Source organism: Aedes albopictus, chromosome 1, assembly GCF_035046485.1.
Source record: "Aedes albopictus strain Foshan chromosome 1, AalbF5, whole genome shotgun sequence".
Classification (NCBI taxonomy): Eukaryota; Metazoa; Arthropoda; class Insecta; order Diptera; family Culicidae; genus Aedes; species Aedes albopictus.
The window spans coordinates 239,669,174-239,696,169 of record NC_085136.1 but is presented as its reverse complement, the minus strand read 5'-3'; the positions used below and the strand labels follow the sequence as shown (position 1 = coordinate 239,696,169).

Genomic DNA, 26,996 nt, shown 5'->3' with positions numbered 1-26,996 from the left:
ACATGCGCCTAAATGGAGGCATGCACGCATATGGCCTCCACTTTATCATCTTATGCAACATCGTATACGATTACTGGTTGTCTGGGGATGCCTACGTACAACCCGATCTGACCTGCCCGCAAGGAAGGGTATCACTACCCTTCAGGCCCTATCAGCTGCACCAGAAGGTTGCTGATAGTAGGGTCTTCACCTCATGGCACAAATTTTCCAAATGGAGATAAACGTACCTCTGGAGTCGATCTACTGATACCTGAGGGTCTCCACCCGCCCCGGCCCTTACCGGGGACCCCTTTCCAACCGTTGCCTCGAATCGTACCCAGTAGACCGACGTCACGACAGAAACGCTACAAAGATTTCTTTCCGTGGCCTCATAATCGCTGTAAGGGTCGATTCCGACCGCAGGGCACTAGTATGAACTACGAAGCTGACTCCGAACTTTGCAGGCCCATGACTTGCGTCCTGCTTCCAGACACCTGAAACAAACCTCCGGTGGCTCGTGGAACGTCAGATGACATACGCACCAGCCTACCTTTATCCTCCCTACTTTAACGGCCTTTTGACGTCCGCCACTTGAACTGTTCGGTCATGATGACGAGCGCGTCGCCTTTTTCGCGCTTGGCACCTGTGGCATACCAGTTTAGCACCCTATGCACAGAGATGCGAATCGTCAGCATTCGCGCATCATCGAACACCGCGACCCAACCGCGACAACAATATTCGCGCTCCATCAGACATCGCGACTTCGCGACGTCGCGACGCGCACGTCGTCGGTCGTCAGCGACACAAAGACTCGAGGCGGTCGGACAGGAGAGACCGCGCCGCCGACGATCGCTCTTTTCGCATCGCAGCAACCGGGCGGCAAGCACGTGTCATCCAAAACAGGCTGAAGGCAATTTTGCGGCAATCGGCCGAAACTGTAGTGCGGAAATTTACATTGGCGATCCTGCCAGGTTTGCTGCTTAGAGTTTTAAGAGCAAATAAATTGTGAAGGCCGAAAACATATTCCAATATAGGCTAAATGGTAAGCATATTTGGTGGAAGTGATTTTTTTTTTCATACTCGCAAAGTAATGCAATTTGATTGTGCAATGAAGAGCAAGAGAGGTTATGAGTGCTGATTGATATAAATGAAAAGAACCACACATGGACTTGTGTGAGGATCCGGCGCGATTGGAGTTCCGCCGAGGGAAAATGGAAAAATCCACACATGGACTTGTGTGAGGATCTGGCGCGATTGGAGTTCCGCCGGGGGAAAATGAAAAGAACCACACATGGACTTGTGTGAGGATCCGGCGCGATTGGAGTTCCGCCGGGGGAAAATGGAAAAATCCACACATGGACTTGTGTGAGGATCTGGCGCGATTGGAGTTCCGCCGGGGGAAAATGGAAAAATCCACACATGGACTTGTGTGAGGATCTGGCGCGATTGGAGTTCCGCCGGGGGAAAATGAAAAGAACCACACATGGACTTGTGTGAGGATCCGGCGCGATAGGAGTTCCGCCGAGGGAAAATGGAAAAATCCACACATGGACTTGTGTGAGGATCCGGAGCGATTGGAGTTCCGCCGAGGGAAAATGGAAAAATCCACACATGGACTTGTGTGAGGATCCGGCGCGATTGGAGTTCCGCCGAGGGAAAATGGAAAAATCCACACATGGACTTGTGTGAGGATCCGGCGCGATTGGAGTTCCGCCGGGGGAAAATGAAAAGAACCACACATGGACTTGTGTGAGAATCTTGCGCGATTGGAGTTCCGCCGGGGGAAAATGAAAAAAAGCCACACACGAACAGCGACATTGGAGTGTGAAGATCCGTACGATATTGAAGTATCGTCGGTAAATTAAAAAAAAAATCCAGACGTCATGCACGTGGTCGTGCTTTTGATTGAATGCTCGTTCTGAAGAGCATCTTATGCATGAGGATTACCGTCAGAAGATGCAGATTGAAGCTCGAGAAGTGGCAGCTCAATGTTCATAAATCCGCATACATGGACCTGTGTGCGCAATTTTTGGCGCGTTTGGACTACCGTCGATATTGTAAGGGAATTCATTTCTTGATTTTAACGAGAAGCTGCAGGATGCTCATCACGTGTATTCCAGGGGACTGCTATGGTCTTCTTGTTTTCTTACCCCGTATTAAAATTATGCTGCTGTGTTGAAAGATAGGTTGTCAGCTTGAGCCCTACGCTTGAGCCGCTGTTATGCTGGCTACGAAAACATTGCATTGGTGAGATAGAGATGCCAATTCCTTGGTGTATTCATGTTCGTACGGCTTTCGACAACGACAGCAAATAGTGCTTTTTGCGACTCCTTAGAAAGAAACCCAGCGGACGTGGTTATGCGTCCGCCTTTGTGATGTACTGATAGCCTCGGATGTGCTTGGAGAGTCACCGAAATGAAAAGTATCTCGGATTGAGAACCTATGGAAAATATAAAAGTTACTGTACAATTTTTATAGATTCGAAAATCCCGGAGTTATTTGAACAGCATTGAACGCTTCTTTCACAAGTTGAATGTGTCCTATAATGTTTAAATTCATGCATAAAAACAAAAGATTTGAAAAACCGTCGTGCAGGTAGCGACATTAGTAATTTTTAGCGTATTGTGAGTGCCCCAGACGACTCGATTCGCGCTGCAAGTGGAGGAAAATTTCCGTTAAACGAAAAATACTCGACTGGTCCACCAGATGTTTAAAGTTGTGGTTTCTAAGGGTTGTTATTATGAGGTGCTATTGTGGACCGATTGGACAACCGTTTGAGTAAGAACGTAGAGCAGGGGTTCCCAACCTTTTTGAGGTGGCGACCCCCTTTAAGAATTGTCGAAACATCTGGGGCCCAATGATTTTTTTTTAGAAAAAAATGAATTAAATGGATGCAACCGAGTTTCGTAGCCAGAAATTTAATGTGGGAGGGGTTTTCGACGGTCAATGATACGGGAACCCGTGACGTAGAGCCACAAAGAAAAAGAAGAAGAAGAAGAAGAAGAAGAACCATGACAGCAACTAGAGAGATCACAAAGCTAAATTAAAAGCTATGGTTCGTGAGGACAAGCGAAGGCGGAAGAATATTCATCCTGAGTAACGTTATGATTGAATGTTAATATAGAGTGAAGGAAGAGTCGATATTCAACCTACATAGTAATGCAGTAACGGAGGAGTATAATGAAATGGTGGTGGTTATTTATGCATTTGGTCAAACCATAGTTGTCTCTAAATGACGAGAACGGGCATGCGAACGGGCCCTTCCGGTGTTCTGCAAGTGAGTAACAAGTGCAGGTTTATTCAAAAAACATACAGGACCTCGAAGAAGCAAATTTTAACAGCTAAGAAGTAAAATTTTTGAATATAACTGGCACACGACTCTTACGATCATGAGATCGTCTGAGATTCCGGCAACGAAATGTTTCTGTTATTGGCTTAGTGGGTTTGCTTAGAATCAATTGAATTACCCTGTGTTTTAGTAAATCAATAGGTTGACGAAATAATATTCCAGACGCATATGAAGGCCGTATACAATATGTAGCTGGGAGATGGTAACCTTTTTTTTGTGTTTTTTGTCGAGAGGAGAAGGAAGATGTGGCATACCAGTTTAGCACCCTATGCACAGAGATGCGAATCGTCAGCATTCGCGCATCATCGAACACCGCGACCCAACCGCGACAACAATATTCGCGCTCCATCAGACATCGCGACTTCGCGACGTCGCGACGCGCACGTCGTCGGTCGTCAGCGACACAAAGACTCGAGGCGGTCGGACAGGAGAGACCGCGCCGCCGACGATCGCTCTTTTCGCATCGCAGCAACCGGGCGGCAAGCACGTGTCATCCAAAACAGGCTGAAGGCAATTTTGCGGCAATCGGCCGAAACTGTAGTGCGGAAATTTACAGCACCTACTCTTTTACGCCTTCTTGGTTTAGCGTCCATGATCCGCTCGACTTTCGTCCTAGGGGGGTCCTCCCCTTGGTCCAGCCTACTCTGTGGTTGCTGAGGTCCTAACAACGGTTGCAACTCCCTGTTCCCTTCTATCCGAGATGGGCCAGCCTTTTCAAGGCCACCCTTCCCAGCTTTCCGGGACGCTTGGCTAGGGTCCGACCTGTCGGCATTATATCTCCTTTTTACGGGGTTAGGATTCTCCAAGCCTTGTGTGCATTGCCAGACAGCTCCTCAACCTGACGGCTGCCTCACCTAGCGGGCAAATCTTGAACCAAGGTCGCCGTTGCCAGATAGTTAATATTTATTCTTCAATCACTTAACCTAATTTACAGCTCTTTTAGCTGTACTTACACTTTGTACAGCGCCTAAATGTTTTCTATTCTAATTCTACTATATCGAACTGGTTACCATTGCGCTACTTTCACTTTCTACCTTATCATGGTAGAATGATAAGTACGAGGATGTAGCTGTGTGGCTGTCGGTTGTTCCTTTTTCCAGTCCGATTGGGGGTTCATTTTGAGTTGCCGTTCGCCGATGTCCAAGTATCCGAATCCATTTGAGCCATGAAGAGAGAAGAGGGTCGTGTCAGCTGCTCTCAGGGGGAAAGAGCAACTGACGAAAGTGCCGGGGCTGGGATCGAACCCATGACCATCTACTTATGAAGTAAAAAAGTGATCAATTGCGCCACGGGCCCTGGGAGATTGTTCTTAGCTTGCTGAATAAATTTGCTGCAAAATCTATTCTTATATCTCATCGAGATCTTGTAGTATACGCAAGCTTGCTATTTGGTGAAAACATTCGCGAAATGATGCGATTCGCTTTCGACAACAAATACGTTTTCACCCTTCCTCGCTTTATCAAACCAACCTGCACCAAATCCTGCACGACCAATCTGATCGGCTTCCAACTCAGAGGACATCCCGCTTCCGGAAAAAATCCTGGGTAACGATTTCGACCCTTCAACACAATCCTGCGCGGTCATTCAATTTTGAAGCCGGCTAATTCCTGCGTGACCGTTCTGGCCGCCACCGGAGGATGCATCTGGTGCTCTCACGCACTACTTCTACATGAAGCTTAATTCGTGAGTACTGTACACTTTTTCGAGAAAAAAAACTCACCTTTTGCTGTGCGCAAGTCGAAGATTTGCAAATGGTGTCGTTTTCAGCTATCACTTTTTCACTTATCGAACTTTCACAATTAATTTCTCGACGATACACTATATTTCAATACAAAGTTTGAGCAGTTGTGCGTGATGGGTGATTTCTCAATGAAAACTTAAAATGCGGTAATTTTCTGCTGAAAATCAGCAGCCTGGCAGGATTGCCAAAATGTGAGATCCCAAAATGGCGAGAAATCACTGCTAGAGAACGAAAGAGCCGATGCCTCTGGCGATGCTTCGCACTACGCAATCGAGTGTGCCGCACTCCAGATAGTAACGCCGAAGGTAACGCGTGAAGTGTTGCCCGGTGTTAGCTGCTACCCTGTGGTATAACAGTATAACGTTAAGCGTAACAAGCATAACTGACAGAGTTGCCGATATTATATTTGAGTACCACACACGTACGAATACACGGAAAATCCAAAATACCTAATATTTGGGTCGGTTTTTCTCAAAATTGAGAATATCGAATAAACTCGTTACCCAAAATTGTGTTGTTTTCCCTCTCTGACTCACCGATGTTGTCAAAAACAAACAAAGATGCACCTACCCAAAGGGGGTCCTAAACCTCAATAAGCCAATTTTGGGTAAATGTCGGTTTACTCAAAATTGAGTTGAAAGAGGGGGGTCTTAGGTTGAATTTACCTACTCTTGAGTATATTTTTTAACTGGGGGTCAAGGCAATCTACCTAGCGTGAGTTTAAGGACAAACGTCTTGAGATCCCGCTTCAATAGTGCATCAAAACTTCAGATGCACAAATCTCAAGAAGCAAGCTTCAAACGATAGTGCATATCATTATTATGTTCTTGTTCACTTGTAATAAGACTAAAATAATAAGCTCAGGTGTGCTGGTTTTGTTTACGAAGAGATTTGTGCGCTCAAAATCGTGAGTAGGTGCCAAAGTCAGCCATTGTGGCGGCCATTTTAGGATTCTAACAAGTCTGTCCTTAATCGATTTACTCAAATTTTGGCTTATTGGGCCGAACTATCGAATTGCGTCAAAAGAACTCAATTTTGGGTAGTTTGGCGGTTCCGTGTAGCACACGAACCGACTCGACGCTGATCAGCATTGTTGGCTGCTCCTTTTCGCCGTTGAGCTGTTGCGTTCCAGCCAAGCCTGTCTTTTCGTCGCTTTCGATCAGGGTTGTGCAGTTTCAGGATGGTTAATGTCGAACGACACTCGCTTTGAGTATCACTTCATACGACAATCGCAGTCCATCAAAACATAATCGATTCACGCAAAAGCCACTCAAGCCAACCCTCGTTCAATGCAGAGTCAACCACATCCAGCAGCAGCGATCGTCTCTTGTTTTCGAACCACACGATGAAACACCGAAGCGAGTTTTTGTTCTACGCCTTGCATTCTATTTATAGGGCGTGCTATGTTTGTGTTTGCTACGCCATGCAATACTACTTAATCAATTGACCTTCATCCTGGCCCTTTCAGATGAGAGTCACCCAGCAGTGAGTGACATAGCTCTGCGTCGAAACGACGGTTAACAAGCGTTCGGCTGCTCAGGAGATGTGCAGAGAAAGAGCGTAGCGGCGGCGGCCACCGTATCAATGCGTTCGTCTCGAATGTGTTCGTTAGCAACATAGAGACGGTCGGCTGTAGCGTTGATGGAGGGAGAAGGGCAATGTTGATGTTGCGGCTTTTTTATGTTATGATGGTGATAGTGCACAAGACTGCTTTCGATACTTTTCGATCAGCTTATCGCGGTGTTGTACATGCGAATGTTGCTTCTGTGTGCGTGTCGAGCGTTCGTGCCGTAGCTTCTAAAACCAACCCATTCGGTGTTGTTCGGCTTTTCGGGTGAGCATGTGACGGCACTGACAGATGTATGCAAAATCGTTAGTGAGTTACATCATGTTCGTTTGCAGACGCGGTTCAATCGCAAGTGATAAAAATACAATTGACAAGTTGATTGAGCATTCTTGAGGTGATATTTTGCATCATTGGGTATACGTTGTGCCAAGTGTGTGGTCAGTTTTGGTACCCCAAGACATCCGCAATACCTCCGGAATCATGTGTGTCAAGTAGGTACCCATATCGCTGGAATCCTAAGCTAGGAAAGTTTTTCGGGATGCTGTGGAATTTTCATCGAAAGCCATCGAAAAACAAAAAAGTTATGGCTTTTCCAAAGGTTAAAATTGTATATTGGTTCGATAAAGGTTAATACTGTCAGTGGATACAACAGTAACAAAAAATACGCTTTTCACAACAATAGGCATAATTCCTGGTAACATTCATAGAGCCCCTTGAAACATCTTTGAAGGTATCTCTGTGGAAGAATTCGTAGAGAAAACTCTAAAAAATCCCAAGAAGAATCACTGGAAAAATCCTTGATGAAATTCCGGCGCTTCAACCAACTAAGCTGCAGAACAAATCATTTCGTCAGTTGCGAATTTTGAACATTCTCATACATCATCAAAATTATCCAAAGATTTTGGTAAACCATTGCATTGCACTAATCAATCCATCACTCCAGGCCATCGGTATGGGGCTGTCCATAAACCACGTGGTCATTAGGGGGGGGGGGGGGGGGGGGGGGTTCGGCCAATGACCATTTTGTATGGACTAATAAAAAAAATTGTATGGACTAATGACCACGAGGGTGGGGGGGGGCGGTGGGGGTCGAAAAGTCCCAAAAAAATGACCACGTGGTTTATGGACAGCCCCTATGAAATGTTTTCTCACAATTTCTGGGCACATGCATATCCAAAATCCTCATAAAGGAAACCCGCAGCTACGCAAAATAATACAAAGAACCATACGCCTTCATTCTGCAAGTGTGGGCAAAAAAAAGGAACACGTTTCCAAGATCCTTGCCCGAGTGCGTTGTTCTGATGGGGAACTGGTACCCGCATCGCAAGCAACCGACGATGATGGCCGGCGTTAACCGACAAATTGGGGCTGCTCTTGGATCGTCGATATCCGCGGGCACTTCAGTAGGTCAATTATTTTGCATTTGCAACTCACGTTTTGCATTCGTCCCGCAACCGGGGTCTGGGATATGTACCTTTTTTTGCTTCAAAACAGGTATGTACAGCCATCAGAAACGATTCCCGAAAAAGTGCTCCTCACTTTGAAGTCGTCGTCGTTAGTGATTCATCATCTCCCCATCATCATTCGCGTTGCCAATTTTTGTTAGAGCGGCCGCTCGTGGTGGGATGCATACAAGGAGATGCCTACAGGATTGAAGGAAGCCGAAAATTAAATCTTTTTGATCCCGCGATGACCCCCTTCATTATCCCATAAAGCTTCCAGAGAATTGCGAAGCACTTGCTTCTTTCTGGTGGCGGAGTCTTTTCCACATGACTCCGCCGCGTGGTTTGGGGCATAATCGTGTTTTAAAAACTTCCGAGCGTGATAGCCAACGGCTGATTGGGCGGTATCCGAACCGATCCTGTTATGATTATGCGTCTGTGGTACGTAGCTGGGATGGTTTTTGGAGCAACTTCTTTATATAGTGAAACTGGAGATAATGAACACACCAAGGCTTTGTCGTTGCTTTCAACAAAATAAAAATAATAAAATCTTCACGTGTTTGTTTCAATCCAAATAGGCAAGACAGCTCGTCAAAAGCAATGATGATTTAAAAAACAAAAAATGTGTTTCTATTTGGTTAATTCGCTTTAGCTATATAACTCATTTTTACATTTTCATTATATTAGACTACATGAATGATTTCGTAATAACGCAGTCACATTACTTATTTACACTTACACTGAATCCAAAATCATTCCTTTACCAAAATCCTTTACCAGAATCCTAAATCAACCCATTCTAAGCATCCAGCTACATGACCCCTATGAGGGCGTCGTCGTTGAGTCGCTGACCTCTCGTCAAGTAAATATCATATGCTATGGAGATTCTAGCCTTTTCTAGGGAATCGAAACAATTAAATTTGCATTGCCTGACGTTTCAGTCTGATTTATTTTGGCCTTTTTCAAGGGTAAACTAAAATATCAATTTTGGATTTTCTTCGACTGAGAGAGTTACAACGGTAATTTCTTTCTGGCTTGCTGTCTTATGTATTGGCTCACGAAACGTTGGAGCAAAAGTAATTGTTTCGTGAGCCAACACATAGGACTGCAAGCCAAAAAGAAATTACCGCTCTAAACGATCAATTTACAATACACTGAAACCTCTTTTTGGGCACATGGCTGGGACTGCATAAATTAGAAATGTGCATAAATTAAAAAAGGCATAAAAAGAGGGGAATTTATGCATAAATTAAGTTTGGGCTTTTTCGAGGGATTCTAACGACAACAGGTCTTGCTGTTGCCTGGGCATTTGAGCTGAAGCTAAGGAGTTTTCAGAAAGTTCCCAGAGAGCTCAAAAAATGGGGTTCCAAGGAGCTTCTGGGGCATTTTAAGGGCTTATTTTAGGGGATTTGAGGAGCCTTTTAAGAGTATTCTGTAAAGATTTGTTGGCGTTTTAATATAATTACGGGGAATTAAGGGGCTTTAAAGGCAATTGAGGGGATATCAGGAGCCTATAAAGGCCGTTGCAAGGGGTTTGAGGGGCGTTTCAAGGTATTTCAGAGTCACTTCAGAGTCCTTTATGAGAGTTTCAGGGTGTTTCATGAACAATTTAAGGTTGTTCCTAGAAGTTTTAGGGACGATTGATAGCATTTCAGGGGCGTTTCAATGGGTTTTCAGGTGTGTTCCGCGGGTTTATGGACCCTATTAACTTTTCTTATGCATTACGTTAGCAGCAGCTCGGTGACGTAGTGTACGGTTTGGGTAAAAATACCCCTAATGCAGAAGGAGGGTTAAAGGCGTCCAAAGGGGTTTCAAACAGTGCTGTCATGGTAGAATATGAGCTGGTTACCCAAGGTTTCCCAAACCGGGAAACCCCTTCCATGTATTATTAATCACGATTTGTTTCTGTAATTATCGCGGAAGGGACATTCTTTCTTGAATTCCTTCCATAAGTTTTGCAAGAACTCTTCTTACATATTCTAGACAATTCTGCACATTACCCCTAATCTATAGAATTCCTCTATAGATTCCTCTAAGTATCCTGCATTTTGATCCTTGTCCATGGATTTCTTTAAAAAAACTGTCACCGCACTCAGATTCCGTAAGAGACTCAATTTAGGAAATTCATCCAAGGATTGCTACATTAGTACATGATTGAATTCTTTCATTTCTTAAAACATTTCTGAAGGAATTACCTATTTTTTTCCAGAAATTCCTTTAGGTATTACTTCATTTATTCAGTCATTTTCTCGAGCTTGTATTTTGAAATTCCTCCTCCTTCACAGCAATATCCAAAACTTATAATTTTATAAATACTTTTGTATATTGATTGTTACTTTGATGGAAGGTTTTATAGCATTCTTAAAGTTATCTATAAACTCTTAATTCAAAAGCAAAAAAAAAACTTGCCGTTTTATTTCTGTTTCAAACTACCAATAAAACTGCCAGAGCTCTGACCAGAAGGCGTTCCTTTCGATTAGTAACGACGATTTTCACCAACTATAGTTGTTGCCTTGTTGAAGCATTAGTGAACATGAATGAAAAAAGAAAAAAATGATGATAATATTCACCATTTTATGCTACTATAGCTGTATAAAGTCCAAACATTCACGGTAGAACTTTTCATGAAGAAACTTCGCTGCACTTTTGGTTTCGATCAGGATTGAAAAAAAATATAATGACTTTTTTTTGTTGAAAAACAGAAAAAAAACCATTTGCATATGGTCATCATTAAGGGTGAAAAAAAATTTCAAAACAGTTTTAAAACAGTTTTATTGCTCATCCTAATACAGTTTGCATTTAGGCGGAAGATACCCTTAAAGAGGTGAGAACAAAATTTCGATGTATAAATCAGTTTTATTAGAAGTTTGAAAAAAATGGTACAAAATTCTCTTATAGAACAGAATAAAAGAATTAAAGAGTTTTTCAATATTTTTTGTGCAATTTCTGAAAAAAAAATCTCAAAAGATCTCTGAAGACATCTCAGGTGATTTCTGATGGAATCGCAAGAGCAATTTCTAAAAAAAAATCCTTGTTGGAATTTCTGCAGAAATCACAGAGAGTGTTTTTCAAACAATTATGCGAGAAACCCTGGGAAGAATTTCCGAAACAATCGCAGAAAGAAATTTAGGATATCACTTGATGAAGTTTCATGGGAAACCCCTAAAATTTAGAAGTCTCTGGAAATAAAAATATCTCCTCGAAGGAATTTCAGAAGGAATCCCCACAGGAATGTCTGAAAGAAACCTTCAGGAGTTCCGTGATCGAAAGGCGGATTCTCATCAGAAGTGTCAGCTGAACCTTTCATTCTATGAACGTAAGAGCACACTTTAGGGTGTAAGGTTTTTTTTGTAAATGAAAAATCTTCAGTTAAACCGCTGTAGAAGTCTTAGGAAGTACTTTTGAATGAATATCTTGGGGAATATCCGAATGAAATCTAGGAAAATTATTGAAGAAATCTTAAGAGAAATTTCTTGAGAACTTCCTGGAGAAACCTTGGTGGAATTTCTGGAAAAATATTGAGAAAAATACAGGTAAACTCCTGTAGAAATCCTTCATTAAAATGTTAAGGGGATTTTTTAAAAGTATTTTTTGAGAAATCTGTGGCCGATTTCAGTGAAAAAAAAATACCAACATATATGGAGGAACGCATAGATAAGCGCCTGCAAAAATTCCAGAAAAACCTTTTGAGATATTTCTGAAGGAATTTCCGCAGGAACTCCTAAGAGATATTTTTGATTATTTTTTCTATATCTGTATACCTGGAGAAGATTCTGTAGGTATCTCTATATAAATTCTTGCAGGAATCTCCAGAGGAATTTCTGAACACATTCATGTAATTCCTAGATCAATTCCTGAAAAAAATACGTGAACGAATTTCTGAACGACTATTTAATTTTTTTTTCGAAGAATCCAACAGATTTTGTCTAAAGATTATTCTTTAGAAGGGAATCACTTTGGACAATTCCAAATGAATCACTGGAAAAAATTTTTAAACAAATCCCAAGAAATATTCTTGGTGGAATATTAGCAGGAACCCATAGAAATCTACCTAAATGAGTTCTTGAAGAGGGAATCCCTGAAAAAACATCTAAAGAAGAAAATAGCCGGAGGAGTGTCTGAAAGAAACCTTGGTAGATTTTGAGACTGAATTTCTGTAGTAGAAAGAATCCTTGCAGGCACGTGTCCAGAATGTTCTAAAGGTGTTCTAAAGATGTTCTAAAATACGGAATTCTAAAGAAATCCATGGAGCTATAGCGGAAGAAATCCAAGAGTGGTTTTATAAAAAAATCTTAGCCTACTTCGGACAAAATTCTGAAGGAAACTAAAATTTTTCTATATAGCCAATATAGCCCATATAGCCGAGGCGGTAAACGCACAGGTATTCAGCATGACCATGCTGAGGGTGACGGGTTCGATTCCCGGTCGGTCCAGGATCTTTTCGTAAAGGAAATTTCCTTGACTTCCTTGGGCATAGAGTATCTTCGTGCCACACGATATACACATGCAAAATGGTCATTGACAGAGAAAGCTCTCAGTTAAAAACTGTGGTAGTGCTCATAGAACACTAAGCTGAGAAGCAGGCTTTGTCCCAGTGAGGACGTTACGCCAAGAAGAGAGAGAGACGAGAGCGCCAAGCTCGTGCCCAGGGGAGGGTTTTTGGGGGTTAAACCCCTTTTATCACCTATGCTTCATATAGTTAGTTAATGCCCTTTTTTTTTTGAAAATACGAAGTGTAGAAATAGCTTCTAATTCGTAAAAAAAAGTTAAAAAAAAAAACAAATGAAAATACGAAAAAATGCTGACGCCTTTTTTGTGCACTAAAGAGCGCAAAACTATAAAAACCATCTAACGAATTTTATTATATCCAGTAGGGCGGAAAAAATTCTTAATTTTACTGAAAAGCTATTTTTACATGTATGGAAGCGCAAAAAAATACATATGTTATTATATTTGCAAGGGCGCTCATACTTGGAGCTAAAAAATTTTTTTTTAATCTCAAGAGCTGGTTACTCAGTGAGTAACTTGGAGTAACCACGATGACACCACTGGTTTCAAAGGTACTTCAAATAGATTGTGATGATTTTAAGGGCGTTTCAATGGGACTACGAAATTTCCAGGGGCATTTCGAGGAATTTTAGGTCAGGGTCGTATCAGAGGGTTTCAAGAACACCTTCAAATCAAAGGATATTTCAGGGGCGTTTCAAAAGATTCTGTGATGGGGTCTCTAAAAATCCTCTGAAACTTCCTGAAATACCTCTGACATCCCCCTTACCTCCTCCAACCCCATGTAACTCACCTGAGAGGCTCCGAAACCCTCGGAAACTCCTCCTAAAAGCCTCTGAATCCCACCGAAAATGTTCTGAAATTTAATGAAAGGCCTCCAAAATCCCCCTTAAACCCCATCGAACCCCATGTAACGCACCTGAGAGGCTCCAAAACCCCCGAAAACTCCTGCATAACGTTTCCGTAACGCCTCATAATCCCGCCAGAAATGCTCTGAAACTTCCTGAAATTCCTCAATAGGATTAAACCAATTTTTTGAACACAGACTCGCACAACACTCAAGCTCGGGAACATACGAAATCAACATTTTCTTGGATTTCTGCATGGAGTATGGCCGGTGGGTCACTACTGGGTCAAGTCGAACTAGAAAACTCCAAGTACGATTTTAACCCCATAACTTTTTTTACGAACGAAGAAAGTCAATAAGAATTGGCATATTCCGTTACCTTACGATTGTTAAGAGATTTTCCGATTGGTTTCTTTTGAGTTCTTCGGATATTCGAAGTTTCTGAACCATCGAAGTATACACTTACGTTTGTTGTTTTCAAATTACTTTAAACACGAGATAGTCATCGTCATCGTTGTTTACCCCGTACAAAAACTCATTGTTGTCCATGTACAATTCTCTGAAGCTTAGGGCATAACTTCGTTTAGGTCATCAATTTTTCCTAGGAATGGTTGTGGGAGATCTTTTTACACATGATACTTACTTTCAGGCCAGGGCACCCACGGTGGTACAGAGGACCGAATTGAAAGATTTCCATCCTGGGCGATTGCCAACCATCGCTTTGACCTGTGGCCAGGCCAAATTTCTGTCGACTTGCTTGATTTCGTTGTTGAGGCTGCGCCGCCATGAGCCTCTGGGTCTGCCTGTGTTGTGATGTCCTGCAGGGTTCCAATCTAACGCTTGCTTGAAGATTTCGTTTCCGCCCCTGTATAAAGTGTGGCCGACCTACCTCCACTTTCGCTCCCGAATTGCCGTCGCTATCGACTTTTGATGGCATCGACGATGGAGCTCAACGTTGAAGATCCAATTGTGAGACCACCATGCACGAATTATATACCGCAGGCATCTATTGATGAAGACCTGCAGCCATTGAATATTATCCACTGATACACACCCGGTTTCACTGGCGTATAGCAGCACAGATTTCATGTTCGAGTTGAAAATGCGGCTTTTGGTACGTCGACTAATCTGATTGATTTTCCATACATTTCTTAAACTCGCAAAGGCAGCCCTCGCCTTCTTGATGCGGCACCTATGTCGATCTTGGTGCCACCATCGGCCGCCATTTGGTTACCAAGATATTGGAAGCTTTCAACATTCTCCACTGCTTGCAAAGCTACCGTAAACCTGGAAGGGTTGTCCGTGTTTACATCCAACGATTTGGTCTTGTTGACGTTGATGGTAAGACCTGCCGCTGAGGAGTGATTGGCAAGATCATCCAGCTTGCTCTGCATATCAGAGCGCCGTTGAATTAGGAGAGCAACGTCATCAGCCAGGTCGAAGTCATTTAGGTGCTCCATGGTAATGGGCTGCCAAAGCAATCCACGATTTGGTTCACGGTTAATCGCACCTACCAGGATCTCGTCGATTACGATGAGGAACAGTAGCGGTGATAGTATACATCCTTGCCTCACCTCAGCAACGCCCCGGATGGGATCTGACAAAACACCGTTGTGCAGTACTCTGCACGAAAATGCCCAGTATTGTGCTTCAATGAGGCCGATGATTTTCTCAGAGAGACCCTTGCGCCTGAGGGCTCCCCACATGTTTTCGTGATTGATACGGTCGAAAGCTTTTTCGTAATCAATGAACACCAGGTAGAGAGACTCTTGGAGCTCATTGATTTGCTTCAGGATGATACGGAGCGTGACAATATGGTCCACACAGGATCGTCCGGCACGGAATCCTGCTTGCTGCCGTCGGAGAGTTGCGTCAATCTTCTCCTGGTTAAAGATCACTTTGCAGAGGACTTTGAGAACGATACACAGTAACATGAAGCCCCGCCAATTATCGCATACAGTCAGGTCAACATTTTTGGGTACCTTTACTAAGACGCCTTGCATCCAGTCGGCCGGAAATGTCGCGGTTTCCCATATGTTGCTGAATAATTGATGCAATAGTTGTGCGGATACTACGAGGTCAGCTTTGAGCATCTCAGCTGATAAGCGATCGACCCCTGGGGCTTTGTTCGATTTCATGCTTCGTATGGCTGTTTCTATCTCCTGCACTGATGGAGCTTCGGTGTTGACACGGGTAATGCGTCGAACCCTTGGCGGATCATGCTGAGGTGTTAATGGCGTGCCCGATACTTGAAAAAGGTTTCCAAAGTGCTCGAACCAGCGTTTCAACTGGTCGGTCAGTAACTGTCTAGACGTGTCTTTTACGGGGCATCGTAGCATTCATCTTAGTCCCATCAAGGCGACGTGAAACATCGTAGAGGAGACGGATGTCACCGGTGTTTATGGCTTTCTCGCCTTCGTCGGCTAGGGATTCCGTCCACGCTCTTTTGTCCCGTCTACATGAGCGTTTCACTTCCTTCTCGAGAGCCAAACAGCACTGACGGGCTACGGCTTTGGCTCCTCGTGTTTTCGCTCGCTCTATCGCGGTTTTGGCCTATCTTCCTCCAGGTATGATCTGTGATCCACTGCTTTCTCCGGGTGCGTAGCTCACCCAAATTTTTCTCGCCAGTGGCGATGAACGCGTTCTTGATGGCGCTCCATTGATCTTCTACGCTTCCACCTGCTGGAATATCCGCAGCACGGTTCTCTAGCTCCTCGACGAAGGACCTTTTCACCGCAGCGTCTTCCAGTCAGCGTGTGTTGAACCGGCGCCCGACTTTGTCCTCCTGTCAATGGATCCTAGCAATGCGCAGTCGGATCTCGCCGATTAGGAGATGATGGTCGGATGCAATGTATGCGCTACGTTTGTTCCGCACATCGAAAAGTCTCCGTCTCTATTTTCGGCTGATGCATATGTGGTCGTGACGCCATCACGGGAAACCCATGACACTTTGTGCACTGGTCGATGATCAAAGAGCGATCCCCCAATCACCATGTCATTGTTCTATTCTATTCTATTCTATTCTAGTGCTTGCACAGCCAGTATTGAAAAGCATCCTGGAAATACCAAAATTTCTTCTGGTATTTTCTTGTCAACATTAATATTTGCAGCATATCAGGTATAATGTGATACAAATATTAAAACGGCCAGGCCCACTGTGCAGACTAATGAGTTCAAAGATAATTCAAAAAAATATGGCAATCATATTATCCACTTATGAATAACATGATTGACACAAGTTTTCAAATTTGGTTATTGAAGAAACGGGGACAACCGTACCAACCGTTTGGTTTTCAGGAGATCCACAGTGGCAACTTTAGTAGCAATTAGCAAAGGAAACTTCAGGATGAATCCCCATAGGGAACTCCCAAAAAACAAATCCCAATAAGGACCAATCAAAAAGCGATTACCCAATCACCATGTCATTGTTGCCACAAATCTCTACAAACAGCTCTCCGTTTTCGATCATTTCTTCGAGACCATGGCGTCCCATGATGTGCTCATAGTCCGAGTTATAGGAACCAACCTTCGCGTCGAAGTTGCCCATGAGGATCTTGATATCACCTTTCGCAATCGAAGCTTGCGAAAATTCAACGTCTTGCGTCCATTGCTATTACAGGAGCAATGCGCAGCACTCCATCAAAAGCTTTTGATGCGATTCTCAATCTGCTACCTTCACAGTAAAACCGCTCAGCACTAAAAAATATAAGCCCTACTCATAAGTGCATAATTTCCAGACCACACAAAAATGTGTAACAGTTACACATTCTCAAAAACAGCTTGTACACTCGTCTAGATGCGAAATGACGATATTTTTTTGTTTCCCAAGGTCATTAGTAAACCTAGCTAGATTGGCGTACAAAATTTTTTGCGAATTTAACGATTTTGTGGACACAGAAGCTGATTTTGTGAATGTGCAAGGGTTACACATTTTTGGTGTAGTCTGGAAGTATGCACTTTAGTGCTGAGCGGCGTTAGCGTGTTTGCACGAGTACGTACAATTAGAAGCAGAAAAGGAATTGCTGAGATCTCACACACTTACAGTTTGCTGGCCCAGAACCATTCTGCGGTATATCAAATTGTACAATAAAAATGGATAAATGGATAAAAATGGACCTGAAATGCTGGGCTGAGCAGAGGGTGATATCCAATTGGATGGATGTCAAAAATTGCAATCAGTCAAAACGATTTATAACACCAAGTGCTTATAAAACCGAAAAGCTCTTAAAGCTCAACAAGAAAGCTCTATGTACATACACTACCCTAGTAACTGGACACTGCCCGAGCAGGTATCACTTGAGAAATATTGGCCATATTCAGAGTGATATCTATCGTTTTTGTAATATAAAACGTGAAACCTCGGAACATCTGCTTTGCAGTTGTGGTGCTTTAAAGACGCGCAGGCAAAGATTTCTAAATAGTGGTTGCTTGCAACCCAGTGAGATCTGGTCTGCAGAACCAGGAAAGGTCTTGGGGTTCATAAATTCCATTGCACCTGACAGGGAGACGGCTGATTACTTGACACATGGTAATTAGCTAGCTGGATGCGATTATCAAAACATGCCATGCAACAATAAGTTGAGCTTATTGGACGCAGTAGCTAAATTTCTGAAAACCCCTTCTAGTCCCCTGGTATCTCCTAGTGCTTCCCGAAACCCCCTAGGATCCCCTTAAAACACCCTGAGATCTCCTGGTACCCCGCTGAAACCCTTTGGGACCCTCTGAGGCGCCCCTGTAACCTCCCTTTACTCACTCCAATAAAAGCCCCCTGGCCGCGCCGTTCCATAGTTACCGATTACATTTTTGCCTTTCTCGTACACCAAAGCGTACTGAGAAAGGCTTTATGATCACTAAAAAAAAAAAGGATTTTCGATAGAAGGCTCGGAGAGTCAAGTCACATATACCAATCAACTCAGTTCGACGAATTGAGATGATGTCTGTATGTGTGTATGTGTGTATGTGTGTATGTATGTATGTATGTAAGATCACTCACTTTTAAGGCACTTCCCATTGGCCGATTTTTCGGATCATAGCTCGAATCGAACCGGAATTTTACCGCATTGTTTGCTGTTAGAAATGGTCTGGAACGGTCAAGGCGTTCCGGAGTTATGGCCATTTGAGTGATCCGGACCAGCACCGGTAGAACTGGCCACATATAAAACTGAACCAAGTCCCCGACCAAGCCCCATCATGCGACACATCAAACTGCGGCGATTTTTGTAACCTTCAGCATGGTTGACAAATTTTGTGAGGATATTAACACAGGAGACCGAAAATTCTACGATGTCGGCCCAAAATTCAAGATGGCGGTCTAAAATCCAAGATGGCGGCACCAAATTCAAGATGGCGGATATATAATGGAGTTTAAGCCCTAAACCATGCAATATGGGTATATTTTGTATGGGGAAGATGTTTGGAGTATGATAATGGCGACCATACTATCCAAGATGGCGGTCCAAAATCCAATATGGCGCCTCCTATTCAAGAATGCAGCTGTTTAATGGAATTTTAGACACTAAAACCATGTAACATGGGTATATTTTGTATGAGGAAGATGTCTGGAGTCCATAAATGGCGATCTGAGTATCCAAGATGGTGGTCTAAAATTCAAGATGGCGGCTCCAAATTCAAGATGGCGGCTGTTTAATGGAGTTTTAGGCTCTAAAACCATGCAATATGGGTATATTTTGAATGGGGAAGATGTCTGGAGACCATAAATGGCGATCTGAGTATCCAAGATGGTGGTCTAAAATTCAAGATGGCGGCTCCAAATTCAATATGGCAGCTGTATAACGGAGTTTTAGGCCCTAAACCATGCAATAAGGGTATATTTTGTATGGGGTAGATGTCCGGTGTCCAAAAATGGCGACCTGAACATTCAAGATGGCGTTCTAAATTTCAAAATGGCGGCTTCAAATTCAAGATGAAGGCTGTTTAAAGCAATTTTAGACCCTAAAACCATGCAATATGGGTACATTTGGTATGGCGGTCTAAAATCCAAGATGGCGGCTCCAAATTCAAGATGGCGGTTATTTAGTGGAGTTTTTAGCTCTAAAACCATGCAATAAGAGTATATTTTGTATGGGCAAGATGTCCGGAGTCCAAAAATGGTGAGCTGAATATCCAAGATAGTGGTCTAAAATTCAAAATGGCGGCTTCAAATAAAGATGGTGGCTGTTTAATGGAGTTTTAGGCCCTGAAAAATGGGTATATTTGGTATAAGGAAGATATCCGGAGTCCAAAAATGGCGACCACAATTTCCAAGAGGGCGATCTAAAATCCAAAATGGCGGCTTCAAATTCAATACGGTGGCTGGTTCTGTATGTAATATGGGTATATTTGGCATAGGGAAGATGTCTGGAGTCAAAAATGGCGACCGCAATATGCAAAATGGTGGCCCAAACACCAAGATGACGGCTCCAAATTAAAGATGGTGGCTGTTTAATGGCGTTTTAAGCTCTAAATCCGTGTCATATGGGTTTATTTGATATAGAGACGAACTGTGGACTCCAAAAAATGGTGACCAGATGGTGGCTGTTCAATGGAGTTCTGGACTCTGAAACCATGCAATATGGGAATATCTGGTATGGGGAAGAAATGTGGAGTCTAAAAATAAAGACCAGAATAGTCAAGATGGTGGACTTAAATCCAAAATTGCGGCCTAAAGCTCAAGATAGCGGCTTTTTGTTATGGTGAAATGGTAGAGCGTCCAGGTGCATTTTTGACTCGCATTTTTGAGAGCACTGATCTTGTCATCCATAAAACGCCCGAAAACGAAAATGCTACTCAATGTTTATCACGAATGAGCAAGGCTACTCATTGCTTTTTCAGCTCTGTATGTTGTTTAGATGACGAGATCCGTTCTTTCGGTATTTGCAAGGCAGCCATTGTGACGGCCATCTTTGGATTCGCTCATATATGTCCTTAAGACATATAGGTGCAAACATCAAAGCTACATAAACGATATGATTTCTGGGGCCATGTAATGGATTTTTGTTTAACGTGTGAAAGTGCGATATTCATTTACATGTCACTTGAGTTTTGTTGAAATGTGTGTTCGAAGGCACGAGGAAGGCTTTTTTTTAGTTTTTATTAACGTGTATTTTAACTTAAATGCTAATTCTACACTCACGAGGAAGGCGCCATCACCACTAGGTGGATTAATAAGGGTATTTATGCACAATATTGCTGTGTGCGTTCAAAACACAAATACCTATCAAATGCGGGATCATCAAATGCGGAAAGATTTTCTAACAAGGAGCCCGACGTCAGCGGAAGCTTTTGGATTTCAGGTTGAAGGTGATATTGACAGATGATTGCTAAGTTGCCTTCAGTAACACTGTGTTACCGCGTTTAAAGAGCATTTGCATCTTGAACGCACACAGAAATATTGGTTCTGCATTAGGGAATTTCTGACGACCACTTTTTGCCGTGTATATTATTGATTCAATCCGCAATCAAGTCATTCAACCCGAAGTAGCCGTTCTATGACACAAAGCACTCATATTTCCATATATTCGATCTCCATCACCGTACTCGTCGACTTCGACATACATCAGTATTCTTCATCAGCCCCAAGGAACACTCGATTCTCAACATTTAGCATATATTTACCTTTTCCATTGAGAAAATAAACACTTCTGACAGTGCTGGGTACACGAGAAACCTACTTGAGCCTTTCATTCCACATGATAGTCTGGTTCTGTCGTCGTAGCCGCCGTCCTGTCGTCATCATCGTCATCGCGCGCCTTCAATGAACATTCAAGCGATCTCTCGCGACTCATATACGCCATGGCACGCGAGCAATTCCAATTCCCAGTCAGTTGGTATGTACCTATTCAGAAAAAAAAAATCCGGGTGTCAGAGCCAGATTCTGCCAGACGGAGCAGACCGCGACGGACGAGGTAGACTTCGTTCTGTTAGCTTAGGAACGTTCCGCTCTTCATTGGTCGCGTCGTCGTCGTCGGTTGATTCTTTAATGCATATGAAGGTACGCATTTGAATTGTTATGACTTTTATGGAATAAAAATTTCAACGCTACACGGCTGACTCTCTATTCACTGTTTTTCAGCAGCCAGCCAGCAGCGTGTTGAATCCAGATGTCCAAACACTTCTCGAATCGTTCCGAGATTCGTGAGTTTGAATGAGCGTTCGGGGACTTGATTCACGAGACTCACTATGGATAACAAAGTGAAAATTTTGTGATAATAGTAGAACATGGATTTACAGCACATATCAAAGAATCATGCGTTTCAATATTCAACGCTTGTCAGCCGATGGGGTTGCTGTACAGTACCATCAGAAGCTAGACGGGAGAACAGCAGAGACCAACAGGTCCACGAAGGGAGTGTGATTACAGTGGCACAGAAGAGCACGGATCAGAACGATATGCGGAAGTTTTATGCAAATGTCAACATAGTTGTTTCAAGAAATTAAATGAAATATTTGGAGAATGACACAGTTAGTGATGGCTAATTGTTACAGTTTGTGAGCATTGGGAGTAACTATGAATCATATTGGCTTCGTCAAAAGAACAAAACGCTTGTGTTACTTGAAACAGAGCCGGCAAAGTCTCAAATGCATTTCTGGTGAAATTTTTGAATAAAAACTCCCGGAATCCGAATTTCTGGTCCACAGCGCCAATAAAACAGTCGTCGCAGCGTGACTCGTCACCATCGTCACCGCATCTAGCGTGGCGATGACTTGTACGAAAATTAAGATTTTTAATGTGTCATTCTTTGCTGTGGGCTTTGATGGTTCGTTACTCCCTCGCTTCATTCACGCGCTCTCTAAGTCTAAGGTGTTTAAACGCAGCAACGGCTACTAAGCAGGAGACACATCGTCGTCGCCGGTTCGTGGGTCAAGTGTTGGGCCCGGTTGTCGTCGTCGTCGTTTTCTTTTTGTGAGTGGTTGACTTACAATTTTGGAACAAAGGAATAACTACAGAATGGATGTGAGTCGTGCTCAAAGAATGAATGGAATCAAAAAAAAAAAAGAGAGACCAGAATGGGTAATGAAGATATCATTTGTGTTGCTTGGCTGGTGGGTGGAAGCATCTTGCGCATACAAATGGGAGGTAGTAGGTGGGTGGAGTGCAAAGCAGACGAGATGGAACGGTTGTTGATAAAAATTTACGTGGCAATTGACTTTATGAATTTTAAATTGTGTAAAGAAGTGATTAACCTTTTTATGGGTTAACTCGGTTTGACACTCCCATAGCGATTCTGTCTGTTTTGAACCAAGATTTTTTTTTTTGTTTTACTGGTGCACTAAATTTGCAGATTTTCTGGCACTCTGGCCTAGAAAGAAACGTTTTTCCAATGACGCATTTCACGATAATTCGTAGTCAGAGCCAGGGATGGCAAAAATACTTTTTTCTCTTTTCCGTTCATCGATACTGACAGTAAAATAAAAACAAAACAACGGCAGCACCAATATCATCAGACGCTACGCCGACGGCAGTCAAGCAGACGCTTGATGGTTTTCGCTTCCCTACGAAAATATTTATGAGCAGTCATGCTGAGGCGAGTGATTGCGAAAAATGTCAAATATTTTTAACTGCTAATAATTCACTTGTTTTAATAAATAATTTAAATCGATTTGCACAAATAGCTAGAGCACACTCCTAGCTTTGTGATGCATGTAAAGCAGTTTGTCTAGAAGCGGTTTGAAACGCAGAAAAATGCGAAAACGGGAGAGACAGAAATTTTTGTCGTCGTTGTGCTCGAGTACTGGTGCTCTCGCGCTTGGAAACCGTTTCGAGGAAGAAGGCTGCAGGAAAAAAAAATGTTATGACATTTATTTTTCGAACAGTTTGAGTTTGGCTGGGCCTATGATGTTCGTGTGGAAAAATGTCAAATGTACAGCCGGTAACCGTTTTTTCCAGTACATTTCTCATCCCTGGTCAGAGCTGGCAGTCCCTTCTGAAAACTCATTGATCTGGACTATTTTTTGAAAGGGCCAATATTTATGTCAATTTTTTTCACAAGTGTATGTTTTTGTATTTCGAAAATGAGCTACAGCGTTAGTTTGATAATCATTTAAATATGCAGGTTCCCGCAGTCATCTTCTGAAATCCCGGTTCGGGATGTTTCTGAGAATTCAATGTCCCTGAGTTGCTGTGACGTCTCACTACCATCTTCGGCTTCTGTTGTATTTGTATTTCGTTCCTTATTCTACACGTTCTTTATTAGGATCTAGGTGTCTAGGTCTAGCTCTAGAATCTAGGCCTTCAGGTAAGCTACGTTGTAGTAAAACGTGCGATATGAATCTATAGACTGTAGAGCGTAGCGTTGCGTCCGATCCGATCAATTTAGTGATCTCGGACTCTTCCGGCAGTCGTTGGCAGCTAATTCGTCTTACACATTCGTTTAGCAATCACGATGCCATTTAGTCCATTTATTTAGCAATGTATAATATTCATAATAAAACTGAATCAACCATTCTTCGCTTCAACACTCGTTTCGTGACTACAGTCCTCCATCCTCGGCCGCGTCTCACACTTGCCAGATACTTCTGCACCTGTTCCGCCCACCTTACACGCTGCTTTCCAAGTCTTCTTGTACCGTCTGTATTATGTACTGGGCGGAGGAACTACCGAGAGAACCGAATTCGGACCGGCGGAATTGAGTTGGTAGAAGCAAAACGCGTAGCTACAAACTGATTAGCTTTATTCTTCTACTCTCTTCGAAATAGTAGTACAGAGTGATCTTTTCACTACGGTGTGGTCCCGTTGCGGAAGTTGTTGTGGTTGGCAGGTTGGCACGAGTGGTTGCGCTCGTGCGGTTGATAGCTCCAGTGCTGCCAGAATCGCTGCTCGGATATAACAGCTCTTCCCCGCGAAACGAGCTTCTCGCTACAGGTTGAGCCGCTGCGAAGGTTTGGTCGTCCGCTGCGATCGACGCAGTCCTTGATCTGCCGGCAAGCCCGCTGAATTTGCACATCTCCCAGTGTTGGCCATTTCATTCGAAATCGGCGATTGGATGCCCGTTGAAAGGTTAGGAACGGTCGGATTAGGAACAGGAGTCAAGTCAGCGGAAGCATGTATGTTTTCTTCCGGTGTCGTAGTCAACGGCATGTCAGAAGCTACTGCGGTAGCGTTGTCTTGAAAAATACGACAACCGATCTCTCCGCCGCGTGAAAAAGTTGCATCTGCTGGAGAGCTCAAGAGACCTGCACCAACACTACGCATTTGGTCAACATGGCGTTTCCAGACACGTCCGTCATTGAGTTGAACCAAATAATGGAGTTTACCAAGTCGTTCTTTAACAATCCCGAATTCCCACTTATTTTCGTGAACGTATTCGTGAACTGCTATCTTAGAACCCTTTTGCAATTCCCTTCAGACTGAACTTCGCTCCGGTTCGGATCCTTTGACGGAATCATAAGATCAAGCCTAGACCGGATCTGGCGTCCAAAAACTATCATCGCGGGGGAGTATCCAGTGGCAGGGTGAATCATTTTTCGATACGATAGGAGAATACTACAGATTTCGCCGTGCACTTCAGAACGGTTGCAGTTCAAAGATTTGAGCTTAGACTTCATCGTCTGTATGAACCACTCTGCCTGGCCATTTGTGGCAGGGTGGTACGGTGAGCTGAGTTTGTGCACAATACCATTCATTTTCAGAAAGTTGGCGAAGTCTGCGGAGGTGAACTGAGGTCCATTGTCACTTACAAAAACAGAAGGTAGACCGTAAGTACTGAAAAACTCCCTGCAAAAACGAATCGTGGTTTCGGTAGTCATGTTCTTGACCACATAAACCGCGGGCCACTTAGAATACGCATCTATCAGAATCAGGTAGTAGAAACCCATGAACGGACCGGCATAGTCCGCATGAACCCGTTGAAACGGTTCGGAGGGTGTATCCCAGCAATGGAACGAAACTTTCGGTAGGTTAGCCTTAGCAGCCTGACACGAGGCACAATCCTTAACAAGACTCTCGATGTCTTTGTCTATGCCTTCCCACCAGCAGTAGCTACGTGCAAGCGACTTGATTCTGGAAATACCGAAATGCGTTGAATGAAGTTCACGAAGAACCTTCATTCTCAGCGACGGGGGACATATACACGGCTACCACGCATCAAACAATCCTTCTGCAAACCGAACTGTTCTTGATCCACGCCGAATCGAAATTTGTCGTCGACTGCCTTCCCCGTTCTCAAAGCACGAACTAACTCACGAACACTGTCATCAGAAAGGGTAGCTGAACCTAACTCATCAACCGTGAGCGGAAGCGTCTGAATTGCATTCACCTCAACCGCATCTGGCTCTTCAATCTCCGACTCGGGGTCGGTGTGAGGTGTCGGTAATCGGGACATGGCATCGGCGTTGAAATGATCGGATGACCGGCGATGGCAAATCCTATAGTCGAAAGCCTGTAGAAATGCCGCATAGTGCTGCATGCGCATTGCGGACATAGTTGGGAGTCCTTTGGATTCTGAGAAAATCTGACTAATGGGCTTGTTATCCGTGACAAGGGTAAACCTGCGACCGTAGAGGCATTGGTGAAACTTGCGAACACCGAAAATGATCGAATAAGCTTCCTTGTCAATCTGCGAATATTTTTGCTGCGTACGGGTAAGAGTCTGTGAGGCGTACTGCAAAGGTCGCTTAGTTCCATCAGGGTACTGATGGCTGAGGACCGCCCCGATACCATATGGGGACGCATCGGTAGCCAGAACCACCGGAAGCGACGGATCATAGTGAACTAAGAACCTGTCACTCTGCATTTCCTTCTTGACGCACAAGAACGACTTCTCACACTCCTTACTCCAGACAAAGGACACGTCATCTTTCAACAAGTTATTGAGCGGATACAAAATCGTACTAAGGTTTGGGAAAAACCGACCATAGTATGTAATCAGCCCAACAAAGGACCGGGCTTGTTCCTTATTCTTCGGATCCGGCATGATACCGAGAGAACCGAATTCAAACCGGCGGAATTGAATTGGCAGAAGCAAAACGCGTAACTACAAACTGATTAGCTTTATTCTTCTACTCTCTTCGAAATGGTAGTTCAGAGTGATTTTTTCACTACGGTGTGGTCCCGTTGCGGAAGTTGTTGTGGTTGGCAGGTTGGCACGAGTGGTTGCGCTCGTGCGGTTGACAGCTCCAGTGCTGCCAGAATCGCTGCTCGGATATAACAGTCTGGATCTCTTGCGAACACCAGCTTTGCAGGGTTGCTTTCTCACAACATGCCCTGCCCATCGTATCCTTCCAGCTTTTGTGACCTTCCAGAAGCTAGGTTCGTCGTAGAGTACAGCAAGCTCGTGGTTCATTCTTCGCAGGCATACACCGTTGTTCTGCACATCGTCAAAGATGATCCAAAGCATCCGTCGCTCAAATACTTCGAGTGCTTGCATGTCCTTCTCGAGCATAGTCCAGGTCTCGTGCTCGTAGAGAACCACCGGCCTTATCAGCGTTTTGTTCATGGTCCATTGGTGCGGGGGTGAACCTTTCTCGACCGCAGATTCTTCTGGAGCCCATAGTAGGCCCGGCTTCCACTGATGATGCGCCTTCGTACTTCACGGCTAACGTTGTTGTCTGCCGTTAATAAGGACCCG

At 43.7% G+C, this 26,996-nt stretch overlaps 1 protein-coding gene across 1 annotated transcript; it reads right to left on the bottom strand.

The window, feature by feature from the left end:
- Positions 1-24,744: 24,744 nt before the first annotated feature.
- LOC134291358 (uncharacterized) lies at positions 24,745-26,342 on the bottom strand. Its single transcript, XM_062858999.1, has 2 exons — positions 25,609-26,342; positions 24,745-25,429 (listed from the first exon to the last, which is right to left on the bottom strand). The coding sequence occupies exons 1-2, from the start codon at positions 26,340-26,342 to the stop codon at positions 24,745-24,747; spliced, it is 1,419 nt and encodes a 472-aa protein (XP_062714983.1).
- Positions 26,343-26,996: the final 654 nt, after the last annotated feature.

Coding starts and splice junctions, on each gene's coding strand:
- LOC134291358 (XM_062858999.1), bottom strand. CDS start 26,342: ATGCCGGATCCGAAGAATAAGGAACAAGCCCGGTCCTTTGTTGGGCTG. Junction 25,430..25,608: donor TCTGATGACAGTGTTCGTGA/GTTAGTTCGTGC, acceptor CGGTATTTCCAG/AATCAAGTCGCTTGCACGTA.